Consider the following 20,044-nt stretch of genomic DNA (forward strand, 5'->3'; position numbering starts at 1 on the left):
TTTTCTATTAAAATCATTCATTGAAATAACAATTAATTGAATTGACATATGTTTCCTGTTTTACAAAGTGTTGAAACACAGTGTTCAATTTGAATAGATTTTCATATAACAGCCAACAATGCTTTTAGAACCCCCCAAAAAATTGTGGCATATGGAGCCTTGTGTGAAAAATATGATGTTTCAAAATGTGTTCTTTAGCAATATTTTCGTATGGGGTTTTTTGTCAATTTTAATTACTACCTGACACACCTTATATGGGCTTTTATTATTATATATATGAGATGCTATTTTATAACCCAACAAGCCATTTCTTTTGTCAGGCAAACAGAGAGCCATGTTACCCCAAAGGTGTGCTATGTCAAGTTTGATGATGTCACAAGTACTGGTGTTGCCATGCATCTCACCAACACCGTCTTCATTGACCGTGCTCTCATTATTGTTCCTGTCATGGATGGTAAAGTTTTAGTACATAACATTTCACTTGCTATTACATGCATCAGCTTTTTCAAGCTTATAGAATGTGATGCCTAATTCAAAGAAATCAATGTTAAGATTGAAACATAAAAGAAGACCTATGTATAGCTAGCCTACATTTGAGATTCTGAGAGTTAATAAGTACTTATCAAGAATTGGTGTATTTATATTTCATGTGTTGAATGCTACATGCTGCATATTTTATTAATCAAGAACCAGACTATCATAAGCAATTTGCGCTAAATCAAACTTACAGATTTCCCCAATTGCAAGAGTATCAGATTTCTGTATCTTCTTATCTTGTTTACATTGTCATTGTGTCGCGAAAATAGTACAAAGTTTCACTAAAACAACAATGAACAGAAATTAATATCAGAAGAAACGCTGTTTAAAGATATTTATTGGTTTTACAGGGAAAATCCCGGAGGAGAGTGTTGCTCTACAGCTTGCTCCCTCTGCTATTGCCGGTATGATGCCAGGACAACCTACTTGGCCCAGTAATGTAATGAGTCAGGTAATTATATATAGAGAAAGTTTTACTCTGATCTCTATATTTTTCTCCAAGCATAATATAATAGTAGTTGATGAATAAAGGTTATTTTCCTGGAATGCTGTGTTGTGGTAAGTAGTTTAGATACATATTTGTCTAAGGATACAATGAGTGATTTCAAAAGTTATTTTAATTTTAAGATAAAGATATATATATAAATAAAACAAAACATGAAGACACATGGACATTTAAAAGCCGATTAAACTAGTCTTCGTGTTTTGTTTTATTTATATTTTTACTGTCACATGGACATTAAAAACTATTTATCGCTATATATATATATATATGTCAGTCATGTGTATTGGGATGAAATAGTATCGAGTGCTCTTCTTTTTTTTTCATGAGTGTTGAAGTAAACTACTACCTTTTATTCTGTGGACAAGACAAATATACAAGTATATTTTTTTATCCTGTCATTTATTTTATATTTTCCTCAGATGACTGGAATTGGGTCAGGCCAGATAATCACAACTTACGACCCGCGTATGACAGCCTTGGGACTGTCTCAGTATCCTCCTCTTCCAGGAACCACTGACCCAACTAAGATAGAGGAGATTCGACGGACAGTGTATATTGGCAACCTTGACCAGACTGTAAGTAGATCGTAACTAAAACCAGACGGTAAAAACCAACAGGTCATTCAGCCGGACTTTTAGGTAGTTCATAAGTTGATCAGACTTAAAGCAGGTCATCACTCTATTACGCTGTAAAATATTGCTATTTTCAGTAGGTCATTTTTTATAAATAAGAATTCTAGGCAATTTAACTGTCAATTTCCAGGCGATTTCTTTTTCAAAGGTAGATTTCGCTTAATTCAACTTCTGAAGAGGATTGTTGTTTCTTAAACTGTCTTAGTTAAATGACTTCTGTCCACAACAAAGTTTTTAACCCTGTCTTTATATATAACATGCTACATTTCCATATTATTTTTTTTCTTTGTTATTTTGAGAATAGTTTATGTACTGCTCTAAATGTTAGTTTGTGATTGCTTCAGGTGTTATTTTTAATAAAACATTTGCTTTTTACATTTTATTCATATAGGTTGCTGCTGATCAGCTTCTGAAGTTTTTCTCTCAAGTTGGGGAAATTAAATATGTGAGAATGGCTGGTGATGAAAGCATGCTGTCTCGTTTTGCTTTTGTGGAGTTTACAGACCAGAGATCTGTGGCCACAGCTCTCACTTACAATGGAGTGGTATTCCAGGGTAGGCCAATCACGTAGGTACCAACAGATTGTGCTGATCATTGTTCAGTCCTAGAGGTGTACAATTTCATGGTTGAATACTAGCTATCAGTTGGTTTTGAAAAGTTCTATTAGATGGACCTATGTGTCATGAAAATTTCCACTAGCTCTCGACATAAAATCAGTTGGTTTTGAAAAGTTCTATTAGATGGACCTATGTGTCATGAAAATTTCCACTAGCTCTCGTCATAAAGTCGACAAACAACAAGTGTCTAGCTAGAGTCCCATTTAGGTTTTATATTAATGTAACTTTTTAAGAAAAGTGAGCAACTTCACTTCAATGATGCTAATTTGCATTAGTTTTTCTTGATACTTTATTTCCAAAATTGTCAAAAATAGATGCCTGTTTACAAAAGTTTCGCTATTAAAATGTACACTGCCTAATTACTAAAAACAGGCACTTTTGAACAACTATTGTTACTTGTGACCAAAGCTTTTAAATATATCTAATTGAAATATGAATGCTGTTATTTAGTACAGCAGATTCCAAGTAATGACTCTTTGCTTAATGTATGCATAGTACATTTTGATTGATATCATGTTTTCTTAAAACACCATTTTCTGTGTAAAATTTATTTATATCATATTTCCCATGTATAAAGGTGCCAGGTCAGGTGTATCCCTACAGGAATACTAGAGATTTATCTTTTATTTCCCCTGAGTGGCCATTTTTCACTAATTGGCTCTGTGTAAAAAAAATACACCAAGCAGATATGTTGATGAGTTGTCTCCAGTTAGCCGTATTATATCATATTGCATAAGGTTATATTTAGACAGGGGGATATGTATTACTTAAAATATGATCCCTAAAATGTTTCATCCTTGTAGATAAACTTAAATTTTGTAATGAAATATGTTTGACAGTGTTGTGGTCACACTTATAATACACCAATTATACTTTATTGGTACATGTGTTATCATTTGTTGTTTAGAATTGACTGATTTATCTTATTTCAGTGTCGGTCATGCAACCAATGCCATCTCCAAGCCTATCACCAAAACCCAACAGGCAGCCCAGCGGGAGATAGAGGAAGCCATGAAGAAAGTGAAGGAAGCCCAGTCTCTCATCACAGCTGCTGTCGACGACAAAGGTAGTGCTGTCAGCCATTCAGTTAAAATTACATCCTTACACTTTTACTGCATGTATACCTTCATGAGACATACATTTACAGCATAAATGTACTTTTATGATACATATATAGAGATAGTTACCTATTTTAGATATATAGTAATACACATTTATGAGATACTTTCAACAATGATTTCTGGTTGGCAAATTGCTGGAATCATCTCTTTTGACTGGGATTCAAGAGTAAAGCTATGTTTAATTTTGTTTTTAAATCGAAGCAAGGCTTAAGCTTTCAGTATTCATTATGAAGGTTTATTTATCTATATTTTCACAAGATGTATAATTTTATACATGTTCTTAGAGATGTATATTTTCAAAGCTAATGTATCTTCATGCACAAGGAAAGAACTTTTTTTGGGGGGGTGGGGATTGAAATCCTCATCAGTTTTTAAATTTTCTACCTTATACAGACTTTGAAAAGTTATTTTCCAGTGAAATATATGTCATTGCTCTGTATTCATACGAAGACAATTATTGTTTCTGACCATATCATTTTAATAGTGTGACAAAGTACTTAAAAACAGTTTCACACTCTCTTTTTACAGGAAGAGACAGAAGTAGGTCACGTTCCACTAAACGATACCGATCAAGATCACGATCAAGGAGGCGCAGTCGGTCTAAGTCACGAAAGCGTGACCGTTCCCGTAAAAGGTCAAAGTCTAAAAAACGGTCTAGGTCAAGGTCACGAAAGAGGTCAAGGTCGCGAAGATCTAGGTCAAGGAAGCGTTCCAGATCAAGGTCAAGGACTCGCAAAAGGTTTGTAAAATAATGTTTAAACTGTCACAACATCAACAAATTAAAGGGACTGTTCCTTTTTGGAACCCTGCAAGAGTAATTTTCATCAGGAAAAAAATTCAGAATCATAAATGCTGGAGATCATGTTTATTTTTACTTCAAATTTTGTATGTTTTAATTTGGTAATAAATAATGTCTCAACATTTTATTGGGAGAAGATATAGTGCTACCCTTGTTTATTATGTTCACCCTTGTCCTGTCTGGTCCTGTTCCAGTGTCATCGCTCTAGCGACTTAAAGTTAAATTGATCAAACTTTACAAAAAGGTCAGGTATGCTGTCTAACGTTAAATTCAAGATGCTTGAGACTTGGAAAAAATTAATACCAACTGGGGTAAATTACCCTATGTTTCAAATGAAAATAACTATATACTAACTAGTAGTTAACTGACCTAATTGATCCAAATTATCATTTATATTGTAACCCTATTCTTGGATTAACAGAACACAAATCATAACTGTAGTCAATAGGAAATACCTTGATGATGTCAGTCATGATTCTATAGTAAGTTTTCCAATTTATTTTTTACCACTCAGCGATACAAATTGTAATTTTGAGTCTCATTTATAACCAAAAATTTACAAAATGTGACCCAAAAATTTGGATTGAAATGGTTGTTCTCCAGACAAAACTATCTGATTTCTGATTTTCAGAACACATTATGAACACAATGATTGTATTATCTGAAAAACATTGCTTTCATTTTACCTTATTTCCATATCTTATATTGGCTGACAAATCTGATTGTTTCTTTAATAATGTGCGTTATACAAAAATTTTACCATTCAAGTGAAAGCACAAGGATGTTTAATCCTTTCACCACTGTAGACCATAATGGACTCGTCCAGATCAATGCATGGTAGTTGTAGAGTCTGCTAAGTTACATAGGGGTGAAAGAGTTAAGACTGGTGTAAAATGAAATAAACAGGTAAGTTGGTAATAGATCAAATTGAAAGGATAGTCAACAACTTCATTAATTATTGTATATTTTTACTGTTATCCTGCTTTTATATGAATCATTACAACAGGTCACGCAAGAGGTCACGTGACAAATCTCGTCACAGGAGTCGATCAAAGTCCAAAACACGAAGCAAACGGTCAAGATCAAGATCAAGGTAATGCTGCTATTAAAAATCCAAATTTTTAATTTATGCAAATCTTCCCCATTAAATGCATACTTTCTGCAAAGGACTTATGTTGTTCAAAGTTTTATTAACATAAATCAGACAATCCTATTTTGAGAAAAAGTTTTAAATTTAACACAATTCTTTGTGAATTATGAATACATACAGAAAGATTTCTCTTTTTATACAAATTCTCGTGACCTGTACAATTTCCATCAGCTTTAAGCTAAGTTAATTCAGATATAGATTTGGATGATTGTTGATCAAAGTTTGAACAACCAATCTTGGACATCAGTGCCTTGTTTTTTCTAAGAAATAATTTTTATAAGAAGTATAACATTTCAAGTGTTTATCATAGGGGACAACGTGAAACTGATTGGTAACTTTCAAGAAAACAGCTGATAAATTAGCAGCATTTTTAACAAGTTTATCAGAGCATTTTGATGATGATGCAAATAAAAGCACTATTCTGTAAATCCAGCAGTTTTCTAGGTGTTTGAACAACAGATCATCTCAAAAACAAATTTTCAATTTACCTGTGGAAAAACTTCACTGTCTTAAAAAACTTTGTAAAGTGAAGTTTGAACTAGAACAAAGAACTTGGATCTCCCTACTAATCTGACATGTTGCTTACTAACCTGGCACCCTTAAGGATCCCTGTACCACTGCCTAAAACTGAGCATTGGAAACTATTTTTTTCAGCATTACCATAGCTAAGATAAATCATTTCTGAAAAGAAAATAAACCTTGGGGAATTTTATGAAAAAGCAAAGATGGAATAAATAAAATCATAACAAATAAACATTGTTCTTAGTGTAAAAACAGCAGGTATAGACTGGGATTTAAACCCTGGACTTCAGATTGTTATACTTTCCCTCTAACCGACTGAGCTACCTAGGTAACAGAACTGAGCTACATTAATATCAGAATGATATTAAGGGGAGGGTACTGTACTGTACGTAAAAACCACAATGCAATGGGGTGGGGATCCTTAATGCTACAGAACTTTGTTTTGTAGCATAAGTTGTACTTATTTACAAATACTGGATCTGATTCTAAACTCTCATAATTTGATAATTTATGTCACACATGCCAGGGTTTTGCGAAGTTTTACACATGCTGAGGTTTTGTGAAATGTTAATGCATATTTCAAGGTATTGTAAATATGTTAATCCAGAATTTGAAAAAAATATTACATATCCCAAATCTTTGTTAACTCTTCCGTACCTGTTGTCGTGTACAGACGACAAAATAATAGGCCGTTTCATCCCTGTTGTCTTGTACACATGACAACAGACTTTGGTGTAACTTGTTTAGCTAGTTGTCGCACACAATCGCGTAATACAATTATTTGTCGCTAAAATCAGCACCCATCAGATTGAAAGAAATAGTATTATAGGTGCAGAGTACACAATTTATATTTTGTGACCTATTGTTTTCGAATCTGCCGCAAGATGTTCGCGTTTGCCGTTTGGTGATTCAAATATAAACAATATGGCGGCAACTTAATTTGATATGAACACTCGTTAATTCATCACCAAATATTTGTTTAGACTTATGGAAGTAAATACGAATATTTTAATATTCAAGTCTTAATGAAAACGACTTTGTATTCGTAAACAACAAGGAACCTCCACTACAATGCTGTTTTGAAAACAAGGTTTCGTATCGTTTGTTGCCGAACAGGTGTCAAGTTCTCAGTCATAATTAGCTGCCAGTTAGTCATTATGCTACGAAAATGAAGAAGTGTGTGTCTATAAACAACAAGATGAAACAATAACAATATTTATTCACGGTTTCCTGTTTAATTCTTGCAGCAATTTCACCCGTCTAAAAAGAACATTAATAATCCATCATTTTGTTATTTTGGCGGGGGCGGGTCTAGTAAGGACATCCGGACCGGATTTGCGGTACGGAAAGAGTTAAGGCTTACATCTTGAAGTTTTGGCAGTCTCATATATATATAGAGAGAGAGAGAGAGAGAGAGAAAAAGAAGATGAAAGACCGACATGGACAATTAATCCCTTTTTATTATATATATATATATATAAGTTTTTCAAAGCATAAACACAATTTGAGGTTACAGTATATTAAATTTTTCACATCTTTCAGTCAGTCAAATGACACTTTATAAATAGGGTTATCATGAGAAGGCATTGTGTCATGTCCCTGTATGGGAACTCCACAGCCTCTTCTTGAGAACTTAACCTCAAATACCATAATACAGGTTTTACAGCCATAAATATTTCAGTCAAGTAGTGTGTTGCTTACCAAAGGTTGGGTGGCGCAGCGGATAATAAACTCGCCTTTCACAAAGACGGTCAGGGTTTGATTCCCCGGTCGTAGGTGAAGGTTTGGGTCACCTGCCCTGGGTCACCTGCCTGACCATGTGGGTTTTCTCCTGGTACTCCAGTTTCCTCCTACATTAAGACCCCTTGTACGCTTATTTCCGGGCCAACAAGAGTGATACTACTATAAGTTGAAATAACTTGTTTTATAATTGTTTCTTTATTTTTCATTTTTTACCAAAGGTTATCAATTATCAATGTATATGTAACCTGTAGACCTAGATAAAAGTATAGGCAGTCTGATTCAGTATTTAGAACAATGCTACATTCAAATTAATCATTGCAAAATAAAAATCAAGCTTACTTTTAACTCATTTGGCACTGTCTTTATGTCATATGCATGGTCCAGCATCTGTAGTCCCTCAATGTCTACCTCTAAAACACTACTAGTCCTCAACAGCTCAGCAGATTTTGACTAAATTTAGTCTGGAGCATATTTTGGCAAACAGGACTGAACTTTGCAGGGCCCTCAAATAAAGCTTAGTTTTTGAAATTAAAAATCATTTTTGCCTGAACCTTTTACACTAAAAAATGGCTTTAATCTTTATTAGTCAATAATGATGACAAAAAATATATCAAAAAAACATCATTGACACATTTATGACACTTAAAATTTCTAGTTTCATTACAACAAAGAGGATGATTAGGAAAAGTGTATGGAAAGTGTATGGTACTTTTTTAAGTACATTTTACATTTGAGTATACACTATGTAGTAAGTAGAGTAGTACTTATAAAGTACTTTATAAAGTATTGTTAGTACAAGAAGTAATTTATTTCTTACAGATCGAAGGAAGGTACTGCTAAAATGTGAGTTGAAACGAATGCCATCCATTTCCTGCAATATTAAAACTATTAAATGATAAAATATAAGTAAATGATGTATTATTAACAGATAACCCAGAATGATGAATCTACCAGGGTACAGCGATTCTGATTTTATGGATGAAATTTCACAGCATGACATGAAAAAAGAACTTTGCATTCACATCATTATTTCAATTCCATAGGAAAATAGAAAGTTAAGTTGATCAATGTCCTTATATTCAAAAGACTGTGTTTACTGTAGAGCTAAAATAATAGAAAGGAAGCATAAGGGTTCTGGAACACAAATATAAGTACCCTATATTTGATATTCATAAAAATTTGTCACTAACAAATTGGTTCCAGTTTTCAGTGGAAAAAGTCATTTTTATGGGGTAAATTGAATACCCCCCAGTAATTTAACTAAAAAAAACTAAAGCATAAACAAAATATGGCAACCATGACTGTTCAGACGTTATGATCTCATGTTATGTAAGTGGCAGAGGAGGAGGAGGAGACTTGTATGAGCAAATAAACTCTCTCTTATTTATGTAAGCTATGTTGAAAAAATCTGGTAAAAAAAGTATTGAGTTCAAGGAAATTGTTTATTACAGATCCAAGCAGGGATCGACTGAAAAGTGAGTTTTAGTATGATTTAGAATTGATTAGGTACCAAGTGTATTTTCATATCTAAAAAAAAAAGCATGAGGCTGCAGATGTTTACAAGTGGTTATCATTTTTAATTAGAAAAGTGTTTGGGGGATGCATTTAATTAGTAAAATTATTAAAAAGTTGAATGATTTTAAGAAAGAGTATTATGATTACCAAGGTATGCAAGACATAGGAGAGAGTTTGATGATATAGTCTTAATGTATTTTCTATATAACAAGAATTGTACTGGTAGTTTACGATTGTTTATTGTAGATCCAAGCAAGGGTCAACTGAAAAGTGAGTTGAAGAGAATTAAACAGAACATATATTGTTCTCGATTACATTTGCACTAAAAACAGTTCTTCTCTGCTTGAGAAAGCAAACACAAATTACATTAGAAAAAATGTCAAAGAAAGTTTTGACATATTTAAGAGAAGAACATGATTATTAATTTGGTAAAACAAGCAATGTATGTGTGTGTGAGTGACGCTGGCTTGAAACAAATAGTTTTAAATTGTAATCGACTCTTCTTTCCTTTTTGAAGAAGTACCGACGAGAAAGGAAAGAACTATTTCCCCACCAGGTAAATAGTAATAGTTTACCCACTGCTTTTCCATTATAACTATCACACATTTACCCTACATTTATGACATTCATCAATATAGTAAGTGCTTAAATCTGACAGAAAAATGTCATATTTGATAAATTCATTAAAAAATGATAAAATGATTACCTGACCAGATTAAGCAATTATATATTTTTTAACACTATGAATTGATAAGGGTTGTAGTTTGCATAAATTTTCTTTATTGAGAAACAGGTTTAAATGAAGCATCTTAGGGAGACCCTAAAAGAGTTAGTTTTTTAGGTCACCTGAGCTTTTATCGCTATCCGTCCGCCGTGCGTCGTCCGTTAACATTTTACATTTTCAACTTGAGCTGAAATACTGGCAAAGGGATTTCATAAATATTTCATGGAAAGGTTACTGACATCTCCCTGACCAAATGTTGTTAGTTTTCGGGTCGATCAGAAAGCCAATATGGCCGCCACGGCCGCCATTTTGAATAACTATTTCAAACTTAAAGTCAAGTTCTGCTGGGTCGATTGAACTGAAACTTGGTAGGAATGATCGACTCATGGTCCTGACAAAGTGTTGTTATTTTTTGGGTCAATCAGAAATCCAATATGGTCGCTACGGCCGCCATTTTGAAAAACTATTTCAAACTTACAGTCAAGTTCTGCTAGGCCGATTGAACTGAAACTTCGTAGGAATGATCGACTCACGGTCCTCACAAAGTGTTGTTATTTTTCAGGTCAATCAGAAATCCAATACGGCTGCCACGGCCACCATTTTGAAAAACTATTTCAAACTTAAAGTCAAGTTCTGCTAGGCCAATTGAACTGAAACTTCGTAGGAATGATCGACTTATGGTCCTGACAAAGTTTTGTTATTTTTCGGGTCGATCAGAAACACAATTTGGCTGCCATGGCCGCTATTTTGAAAATACCTATTTCAAAGTTCTAATAGGCTGATCTAACTGAAAATCGGTCTAGGAATGATCAGCTCATGGTCCTGACAAACTTAAGTTAACGTTATACTTATCAATTTTTTACTCAAATTGGTACATATTTCAACAACAAAAATAAATACTGTAGGACTCAGGTGACCGTTAAGGCCCATGGGCCTCTTGTTTGTATTCCATATTTTTTTGATGATTAAGGCAGAGTTTTCTTTGTTTCCTGTGCATGTGGTGGTGAGCCCCTCTTAATGCAAGCTTTGTTTCCTGTTTAGGGGTCCACTGCGGGGTCAAATCATCTTCCCAATCAGGTAGTATGACCCCTCGCTCTACTCACAAACAATCTTTTCTGTCGTATTTTTCTTGGCGTGCATGTAGTCTCCTAGATCTGTGTTGTACGAGGTACATGTGATTTTAAATATTCAACTTGGGTTATCTCCCCATTTGAAGTAAAACTATATAAAGCTAGTAGCTAGCTGTAGGTACTTATATGCATCTATAATAATTACCTTTCTTACGGGGATGGCGCTATGGGAAATATCAATATGATCAAAAGATAAAGTGAGCAAAACCTAAATTGTGTCCATAGGTTCCTTGAGAGATGCTGTTTGACAGACCTATCCATTCATTTTTGTAGTTACCGGGTAAATTGAGCGGGTGATTCTTTTCATTCAACAAATTCAATCTATAAAGACAGATTTGTGATTACTAACCAACATACAGCTTTGTTAGTGCGCTGTAGGTAATGAGTAGGTACATTTTCGTGTATATTCTAATGGAATGGTACGTGTGGATAAGTTAGTATAAATATTATTTATCTAAGTAGCATATATATCTGTTGTGTTGTTTAGATCCTAAACACACTTAATCAAAATTTGATTTTGAGATGGGGTTAATGTATACCAAAGATGTGTTGCAAACATTTCAAACAACTAACTGTCTTCGCCGGGGTATTAATGTGCACATACAATGGTTTTGACATCCCTACTAAGTGTAAAAAAAATCCTGTGAAAATAATATTCTTATTATACAATAGAATAATATTCTTATTATACAATTTTTAGTTAAAATAATGTCAGATTCCTTACATAAAACGGTCTTTTCACTAATATCTGTACATGTAGGAAATAAAAATATTTTTTATCGTAAGAATAAGACTACCAGCAGAAAAAATGAAACATTCTATACATTTTAAGAGTACAGTGTAAAGGTATACATGTGAACAATCAGAGAATTGTACTAATAGTTTGAACAGTACAGTCTAAAGGTATACATGTGAACATTTACGGAATTACATTGATCCATTTATAAGCTACAGTTAACCGAATTTACAGAAGTTTTAACTCACAAATTATCAAAAGCTAGCTGAAGTATGTTGTAGATCACAGTAGAACATTTAAAAAATAGTTTTCTAATTCCTTATTAAGATATATGAAATTGTTTTAGCACAGTAGGTTACGCTGAATCAAATGTATTAAATCATTTTTTTGTGGTTTTATATTTTAATTTTAAGGAGCAACATTTACATGTATGAATTATTGTCTAGTCAAACAATGTGCTTAGAGTTGAAATAATTCTGGTATGTAATACAAATTAAAGCTTATGCAGGTCGTGCATGTACAAAAATGAAAAAGGAACCTTAAGACCAGCATTTCAGTGTCAAGGACTGTAGGTTTTGTTTATGCTTTTGTGCTATTTTTATCGAAATGACCAATAACTGAAGGTTGTACCAGAGAATCCTATGTCTGTTGTGTGTATTGGTTAAGTTCACATCTAAATGGTGACAAGAGGATGATGCCTTGTTGAAAGTCAATGAGTAGTTTTATTGTAATTCCTCCAGCTATATATGTATGTGGAACAGTTCATTTAGAAACAGTTTGGGTAAGTGCAATGGAGTTAAGTATCAGAACAGTAAAAGTTCATTATATAAATGTTTCAGACATTGTCAATCTATTGAATCAGAAATGCACAAATAATCTTATTACACGTACATCACTTGAGATTGTTGATTCAGTCAGCTTAAGAAAGTTTAACTAGCACAAAATGTATTTACAAGGTAGGTTCAAATTTCACTTAAAACAATTACAAGTTAAGTGCTCAATAATTTTCTACGTGTATTCCCATAGAATAAGTTCCTTGGTAACAATTAGCTATGAATTAAGTGTACTGTTCATAAAAACCACAATACATTATGTTACTTGGGTCTGAATGGTTATAACAGTCTAGAAAGGAACATGCCTGTATAGTGGGAGAAATGAAACATATTCTACTCAATGACCTGTATTAAAACATAAACGCCCTGCAATGGGCACGACTTACCCAATACATACCTTAGATGCTGAATCTCATGTACAGGAAGTTGCATGTTGAAAGACACAAATGAGTACTGCTCTAAAATAAGTTATCTCCGGTCCCTTGCAGATTAGTGTACCGACTACACTAATTCTAAAGACATTGATAAAATTATATATCTGGGTGTGACACTTTCCTATAGGCTATTTGGGGGGGGGGTCTTAAATGTGAGAAGGGAAGATACAGATAATTGTTTAAAACAATGACAGTTGTCAGAAATGCTGATAGCCATGTAATTAATGTATGTAAACAAAATATTCAATATTGTATCTGCAAAACTTTTGAATTTGTGAAAATCTCAGCCTTGGAAATATATACTTGAATTGAACTGTTAATCTGATCTCATAGATGCTTCTTTACTAGTAAGCTGAAATCATTGAGAGAAATAACATGTCTTATCTCCAAGGGAGGTAGGTCATCAAAGGATAAGTCTTGTAAATCCAATGTGCACTTTCGTATCAGACAGTACTAGTGCTAAAGGTGTATTAATGAGGTTTTGTTAATGGGCTCAAAATGAAGGTGATTGATTGTGTATTTAATCAGGATTCCTTTTCTTACATTAGTCCCTAACCTATAGGTCAACATAACCTGTTTATATGTATGCTGCACTGACCTTACTCCGGACAAATTAGCACCTTGTGTAGAAAGTAGCATCTTAATTTATGAATTAATTTGTATTGTCCTATAACATGTAAACTTATGATTTCTATGTTTTTATTTTGCAGGCGTAAGTCAAGGACACCTCCCAGAGCCTATAGTCGACGCTCAAGGTCAAGGTCAGGGATCTTCCAAAATTGAAAATAAAAGTTTTTTGTTTTTTATATTTTTATAAGTTATAGCGTAACATAGTGTTTTTGTTTCAAGAGCAGATGTATTTGATTGCAGAACTATTAATATTAAGTACAAATTATCAAAGTTGCAAAATGTTTTTTATATAGTCATCAGAGGATTGATCCTGTTTGAAGTTTTCTGGTTAAATGGTAGGAGTAAAAAGCCTGGTAACAAGCAACACTCAAAAGAATTGTACTGCTTCTGGCAAAACTGTTGCACTGTGTGCTGCTAGGGGCCCATAGAAAGGATATATCCTAAAGAGTGAAATAAAACTTAAAATTATGACTCTGAAATTCTCCACTGCGATGATCACGACCTTAGTTAAGAAGTGTGTACAATGTTATAAAACAGACCTCGCTCAGTTTAAGAGTGCAAGATCTAAAAAGCAGACTTGACACTCCACTGTACAAGATTAAAAACACTTCATGCATCAAATATTGATAGGCATTTTGTTTAAATAGTATAATTTATTGACTCAGTTCAGTGATCACTTGATCAGTAATTCCAGCTACCTTATCACACTGCTGCCCAGCTTGTTTATAAGTGTGAACCCTGCCACTGTACAGTACTGACGGTGGTGGATCAAGGCCCCAAAAAAGACAATCTGGGCTTTAGCACTTTCAATTACTTTTTCCTTACCATTCATGAGCCTAATCATACCATTTTAAGTTGGCTTGTACAAACATTTCTTGGTGTTTTCAGGAGTCGAAGAAGAAGCCGTACACCAAAGCGTTCACGATCCATAGAAAAGAAGAAGTCACTGTCACCACCTAAACTGGAAAGGGAGGATAACAAACCTGGCAAACAGAAGGATGGAACGGAGGCTCCCCCCGCACTCACAGAGTCAGTACCACCTCTTATCAATATTCCTGTATAAATTTGTTTTTATAATCTCTCCATAAATCATTTAATATTTGGAAATTTTCTTGAGTCTTCAAAACAAAACAAAAAAATAGTTGCATCCTGGTCAAAAAATGGAATTAAGTTCTGCCAATTTTGCTTTGCAGATGTGCAACAGCACAGAATTTGTGTTCAACTTTTTAGGGGCTATTCCAGTAAAACATCTATCTCAACCCAAGACTTCAGGTTTTGTATAGGGGTACCATCCATAGCATTTGTTGATAGTTTGCCTATAATTTAAAGGCAGGAAACCCAACCAAGGATGATTTATTTTGGAGTCTCGGGAGTTTGGTTTGTTTGTGTTTTGCATCCTATTAACAGTTATGAAAATTTATATGAGAAAAACCATTGACCTGCTGCCAGTACCTGGTGCCCCACGTAGGCTTTGTACCCGCGACCCAGCAGTGGAGGACTATAGTGATCGTATATGGTCAGATGCCTTAACTACTCTTAACACCACCACCCCAGGAGTTGGATAGAATTTTTACTGGAATAGCCCTAATCAAAATAAGAAATTAGTGAACACTTTTAACAGTGACAGCTGTGGATAAAGGTTTAATAGAATCTCCTCAGTAGTAAGAAGACATATTTCTTTTTGCATTAATTCCAATAATGGTATATGGCTTATTTTTCTGTGACCAACTCATTTCTACAAACAATTACTTTGTGGTGAACAATTGAAAATATATAACATTCCTTAAAATGTGCTTGAACAAATTGTAATATGATTCTTGAATTATGCTACATTCATACCTTGTGAAATAGTAATGATTTACTGTACTTTTCTGAAAACTAGAGCATACATGTTGTGTAGAACTTAAAACAAGTCCCCTTTGTGATGTACAATGTTTTGCTTCATTAATCAGTTCCCCTACTGAAGTGGCCAGCACTACCAAACCTGGCAATAGGTAAGTTATCTTCATTAATGTCAAAAGAATATTCACTATTATATTGAGAAAAAGATCTGAAATTGATGATCCCTAAACAAGTCAAAAGACGATATAGTCATAATATTAAACTGCAAAAAAGTGTGTAATCTTCTCATTTGATCAGTATCAGTGGATTCAAGAATCAAAATTAATTAGACAGTTTAAGGTCAGATAACACATTTTGTGATGATAGATTTATAGTTTTGATGTTTTAACACACTAGTTTGTTGAGGGCAACTTTTCTATAACAATCATACATGTAAATAGGACAGGTTTTGATTGAGGAGGGGTTTGGGATGAGTTTTACTTTACAGTGGGTATTCTGTATCACTCAAGTTCTCATCCGTGGTTGTGACAACTTTTTTGCTTCCTTGGTAACATCAGTTTATTGTTCTAAGGCGTAATGATTCTATCTGAATGTCGGATTGTTTGTGAATCTAAAACAGACCATTTGATAACATTTTAATTTAGCATGTTTAACATCTATCAGCAATGACCAAAATAGGACATAAACAGTGGAAGTCTTGCTTACTATGTGTCTTATCATGGGTGACTCCTAGTTACATTTAAACATCTATTTGGTGGTGTGTAGCCCCTCTCAACCTTCCGATGAGGTCAAAACAGAGCCCAAACACAGGTAAACTCATTATATTTGGCTATGTCAATTCCATGCTTATTCCGTCTCTATGTTTTTTATCTAAATTGCATGCACATGGTGGTTGGATTATTAGTGAATCAAAACTTGATTGAAATATAGCAAAAATAGTGTCCAATTTGATATCATTGTATAGCAGACTTATCAGTATGAATTCAGTGGCTTACATAAGTGTATGCTCGTACCACGTAAATCATTTTGTGATTTTATTGGCAAATAAATTAAGCACATGATTCAAAACTTGTCAAATCACTGAAATTCAATCAAATGAGCTTGGTGTCATTTAATTATGATATCAGCATCTGTCATAATTATTATGATGTCCCATCAATGTATCTTAAAAACTTAAAAATGACTGTAATTTACAGAAGTGGTTGATCTTTCTCATCTCATTTGTGGGTTCTCTTTGTTCCATAGTTGTGCTTGATTAATTTGGAGACGTATGGAGGCAGTCTTGGATTTTGATGCTTGGGGATTACAAGTGCTAACAAGTGTTTTTAAAACTTCATTTGTAGACTCCCCTTAGTTCTTAGTTGTGCATATTCAATTGATTTTTAGACTGATTTGAAGAAAAAAATATGTCTGTCAGCATTATCACTATTTCTCAAGAAATACTTTACAGATCTTCCTCATATTTCACAAGTACGTTTCTCTTGGTGTTTATATTTTAGTTATGCCTGTTAAATTTTGAGACTGTTGGGAAGAAAGATATGGCTGTCTGGTGGCCACCCTAGATTTTAATACATATACCCCGGGTAGTTGGTTTTTTTCAATTTATCAACAGTACAGGATCATTCTCATGATTTAGAAGTACACCGTAGGTTGTCCATGTGCCTTAGTTGTGCGTGTGTAACCTTTGAGACTGATTTGAACAACAAGAAGACTGCTAGACGGCCATTTTGATCTTGACAGTTTAAGTACTGTATGTTATTACTATTTCTCAGAAAATCATAGAGGGATCTTTACCAAAGTCACAAGTAGGTTCCTCATGGTTTTTTTTGTGGTTGTCTACCTTTGAGACTGCTTTGTAGGACAAGATGGCTGTCAGCTAGACAGCTGCCTTAAGTTTTGACTATTAAAGATTGTTACCATTATTTCTCATTAAGTATTTACCATTAAGTACCTCAGAAAGCTTTCTCAAATTCCAAAGTTGGTTTCCCTTATTCCTTAGTTGTGCGTTTTCAGTTTTGGAACTGATCCCATGTTCTGGCAGCCATCTTGATGTTTGACAGTTGAAATACTGGTAAAAGGTTTCTTGAGTTTCTGCCTAAGGTTTTCTTGGATTTAAGTTGTGCATGTGTCTTTTTAAATTGATCCAAAAGAAAAAATGTAACCAGGAATTGAATTGGCAGAATTGTACTTCGTACATATCTTATCACTAGCTTCGGTCAATATGATGGAACCAACATATTACTTCAAAGCTGGTCTCTATCAAACACTTGTACTGTTTTTACTAAGATATGTTCAGTATATATATGCATGTGTCACTTCTTTGTGCGAATGAAATGTACTTTCCATTCACATCAAACTTTTCACACCCCACCTTGTTACATTAACTTTGATTTGCTTCTGGATATCTTCTGCATAACACTCCTTGTGATTTATGTTGTAGTTATATCTCATTAAGAAGCAGCAGTATGTAATACCTCTGAATAACTTAAGTAGTATCAGTTGAGGCATTCTTATGTACCTTTCAAATGTGTCATCAATTCTTGTGTACCTTTCAAGTGGTATCAATCGATGAATAAATTATTGTAAGGTATTTCACATTTTTTTAAGTCTAGAATCTTTTTGGAAACGGGATACATTTGGGTAAATTGGATCCTTTAGTTGGCTTACCTCTTCCTGTTGTGCTCAAATAATATTTTTCAAATTACATTTTCCTTTTTTATAGGTCCTCTAGTGAGACTCGCAGCAAAAGTCGTAGCCCTGTAAGGAAAGCTTCTACAAGCCCAAGGAGGGTGTCACATAGTCCAAGAAAGGTCTCTCGCAGCCCCCCGCCGAGAAAAGTGTCTCGTAGCCCTGTAAAGAGGTCATCCCGAAGTCCTCGTAGAAGCCCACGCAGGTCATCTCGTAGTCCTCGTCGAATCAGAAGGTCCCGCAGTCGTAGCCGAAGCAGAGGGTGTGTTTATTTGACTAGAAAATTTCAATTGTATTTATATAGTTGATGGGTATTTTCCAATTATGATACTGGGAAATTTCCCCCCATTCAAACTATTGCCATACGTTGGTAAAATTTGTATTTGCCAGTGTTAATTTTCTTTGAATATAAATTTGTCCTTTACGGAGGACAAAAAAGGCAAAATGAACTGCAGCAAAACTTTCCCAATATACAGTTCTAACATGATCAGCCATGTTGGTTTAAAGAGATGGAAAGAAAAACACTTCTGTAATATGTTTGTATCAGATAAGTAACAATTATAGATGTTTTTGGGGTGGGTTTTTAGGTCACCTGAGCTTTAGCTCAAGTGACCTATTGCTATCTGTCTTCGTCGTCCGTTAACATTTTACATTTTCAACTTCAGCTGAAATTCTGGCAAAGGGATTTCATTAATATTTCATGGGCAGGTTACTGACATCTCCCTGACCAAGTGTTGTTATTTTTCGGGTCGATCAGAAATCCAATATGGCCGCCATTTTGAAAAACTAATTCAAACTTAAAGTCAAGTTCTGCTAGGCTGATTGAACTGAAACTTGGTAGGAATGATGGACCCATGGTCCTGACAAAGTGTTGTTATTTTTCGGGTCGATCAGAAATTCAATATGGCTGCCATTTTGAACAACTATTTCAAACTTAAAGTCAAGTTCTACTTGGCCGATTGAACTGAAACTTTGTAGGAATGATCGACTCGTGGTCCTGACAAAGTTTTGTTATTTTTCGGGTCGATCAGAAATACAATTTGGCTGCCATGGCCGCTATTTTGGAAATACCTATTTCAAACTTAAAAATAAGTTCTAATAGGCCGATTTAACTGAAAATCGGTCTAGGAATGATCAGCTCATGGTCCTGACAAACTTAAGTTAACATTATACTTAACATTTTTTTACTCAAATTGGTACATATTTCAACAACAAAAATAAATACTGTAGGACTCAGGTGACCATTAAGGCCCATGGGCCTCTTGTTTTACGTTATTGTAATAATTTCAGAAATTCCATATTGCAAAGCAGAAATTGCTCTTCTTACATGGAGCTTTACTTTATCACTAGTGAATTTTGGTCAGGATACGTGCTGTCGGGAGCCAGTGGTTAACAACATGAACCTTGTAACCCTCTTCACCGATTAAGGGTAGCCCATTAAGTGTCATGTAGATAACAAACTCTTCTTTGATGATTTTTTCTCCTGCCTTAAGTTCTATGTTATTGGGGTCCAAATTGCTGATGAAGTCTCTGCAATGGAGACGAATGTCCACATGGTCAGAAAACCTAGATTTGCTTATTATTTTGGAAATACTCAAACTTGATAAGACCATATTGTGTGCTGTTAAATACAATTCCAATTGATAATATTGCTATCATTTATTATTTTATTTATTCTTCTGACAAATAACAGGAAGAAGGTGAGTAAGAGGAATCGACGCAGCAGGAGTACATCTCGCAGAAGGTCCCGCTCTACATCTCGTCACAAGTGAGTTAAAGCTGTTTTATAGACTTACCACCAAATATTCTTGTCCTGTTTTCTTTTTACTGCTATTGACTTTGAAATACAGGGTCCAGAATTTGAGTTTATTGTAAAAATGGTCCTT

General features: G+C 34.2%; 1 protein-coding gene across 10 annotated transcripts in view; it reads left to right on the plus strand.

The window, feature by feature from the left end:
- LOC110466620 (probable splicing factor, arginine/serine-rich 7) overlaps positions 1-20,044 on the plus strand; it is a 27,888-nt gene that overhangs the window by 3,174 nt on the left and 4,670 nt on the right. The window contains exons 2-19 of one of the 10 annotated variants that reach the window (XM_021523210.1): positions 321-454; positions 888-988; positions 1,462-1,617; positions 2,066-2,241; positions 3,224-3,357; positions 3,941-4,151; positions 5,218-5,304; positions 8,446-8,469; positions 9,078-9,101; positions 9,388-9,411; positions 9,659-9,697; positions 10,907-10,942; positions 13,709-13,759; positions 14,517-14,657; positions 15,581-15,622; positions 16,236-16,280; positions 18,193-18,420; positions 19,852-19,926. In XM_021523210.1, coding sequence (XP_021378885.1) covers positions 321-454; positions 888-988; positions 1,462-1,617; positions 2,066-2,241; positions 3,224-3,357; positions 3,941-4,151; positions 5,218-5,304; positions 8,446-8,469; positions 9,078-9,101; positions 9,388-9,411; positions 9,659-9,697; positions 10,907-10,942; positions 13,709-13,759; positions 14,517-14,657; positions 15,581-15,622; positions 16,236-16,280; positions 18,193-18,420; positions 19,852-19,926 — 1,728 coding nt within the window. The remainder of the gene's footprint in view (positions 1-320; positions 455-887; positions 989-1,461; positions 1,618-2,065; positions 2,242-3,223; positions 3,358-3,940; positions 4,152-5,217; positions 5,305-8,445; positions 8,470-9,077; positions 9,102-9,387; positions 9,412-9,658; positions 9,698-10,906; positions 10,943-13,708; positions 13,760-14,516; positions 14,658-15,580; positions 15,623-16,235; positions 16,281-18,192; positions 18,421-19,851; positions 19,927-20,044) is intronic. The other 9 variants (XM_021523214.1, XM_021523213.1, XM_021523211.1 and 6 more) reach the window with 9 other exon arrangements.

This window comes from Mizuhopecten yessoensis, unplaced genomic scaffold, assembly GCF_002113885.1.
Source record: "Mizuhopecten yessoensis strain PY_sf001 unplaced genomic scaffold, ASM211388v2 scaffold11139, whole genome shotgun sequence".
Taxonomy (NCBI): Eukaryota; Metazoa; Mollusca; class Bivalvia; order Pectinida; family Pectinidae; genus Mizuhopecten; species Mizuhopecten yessoensis.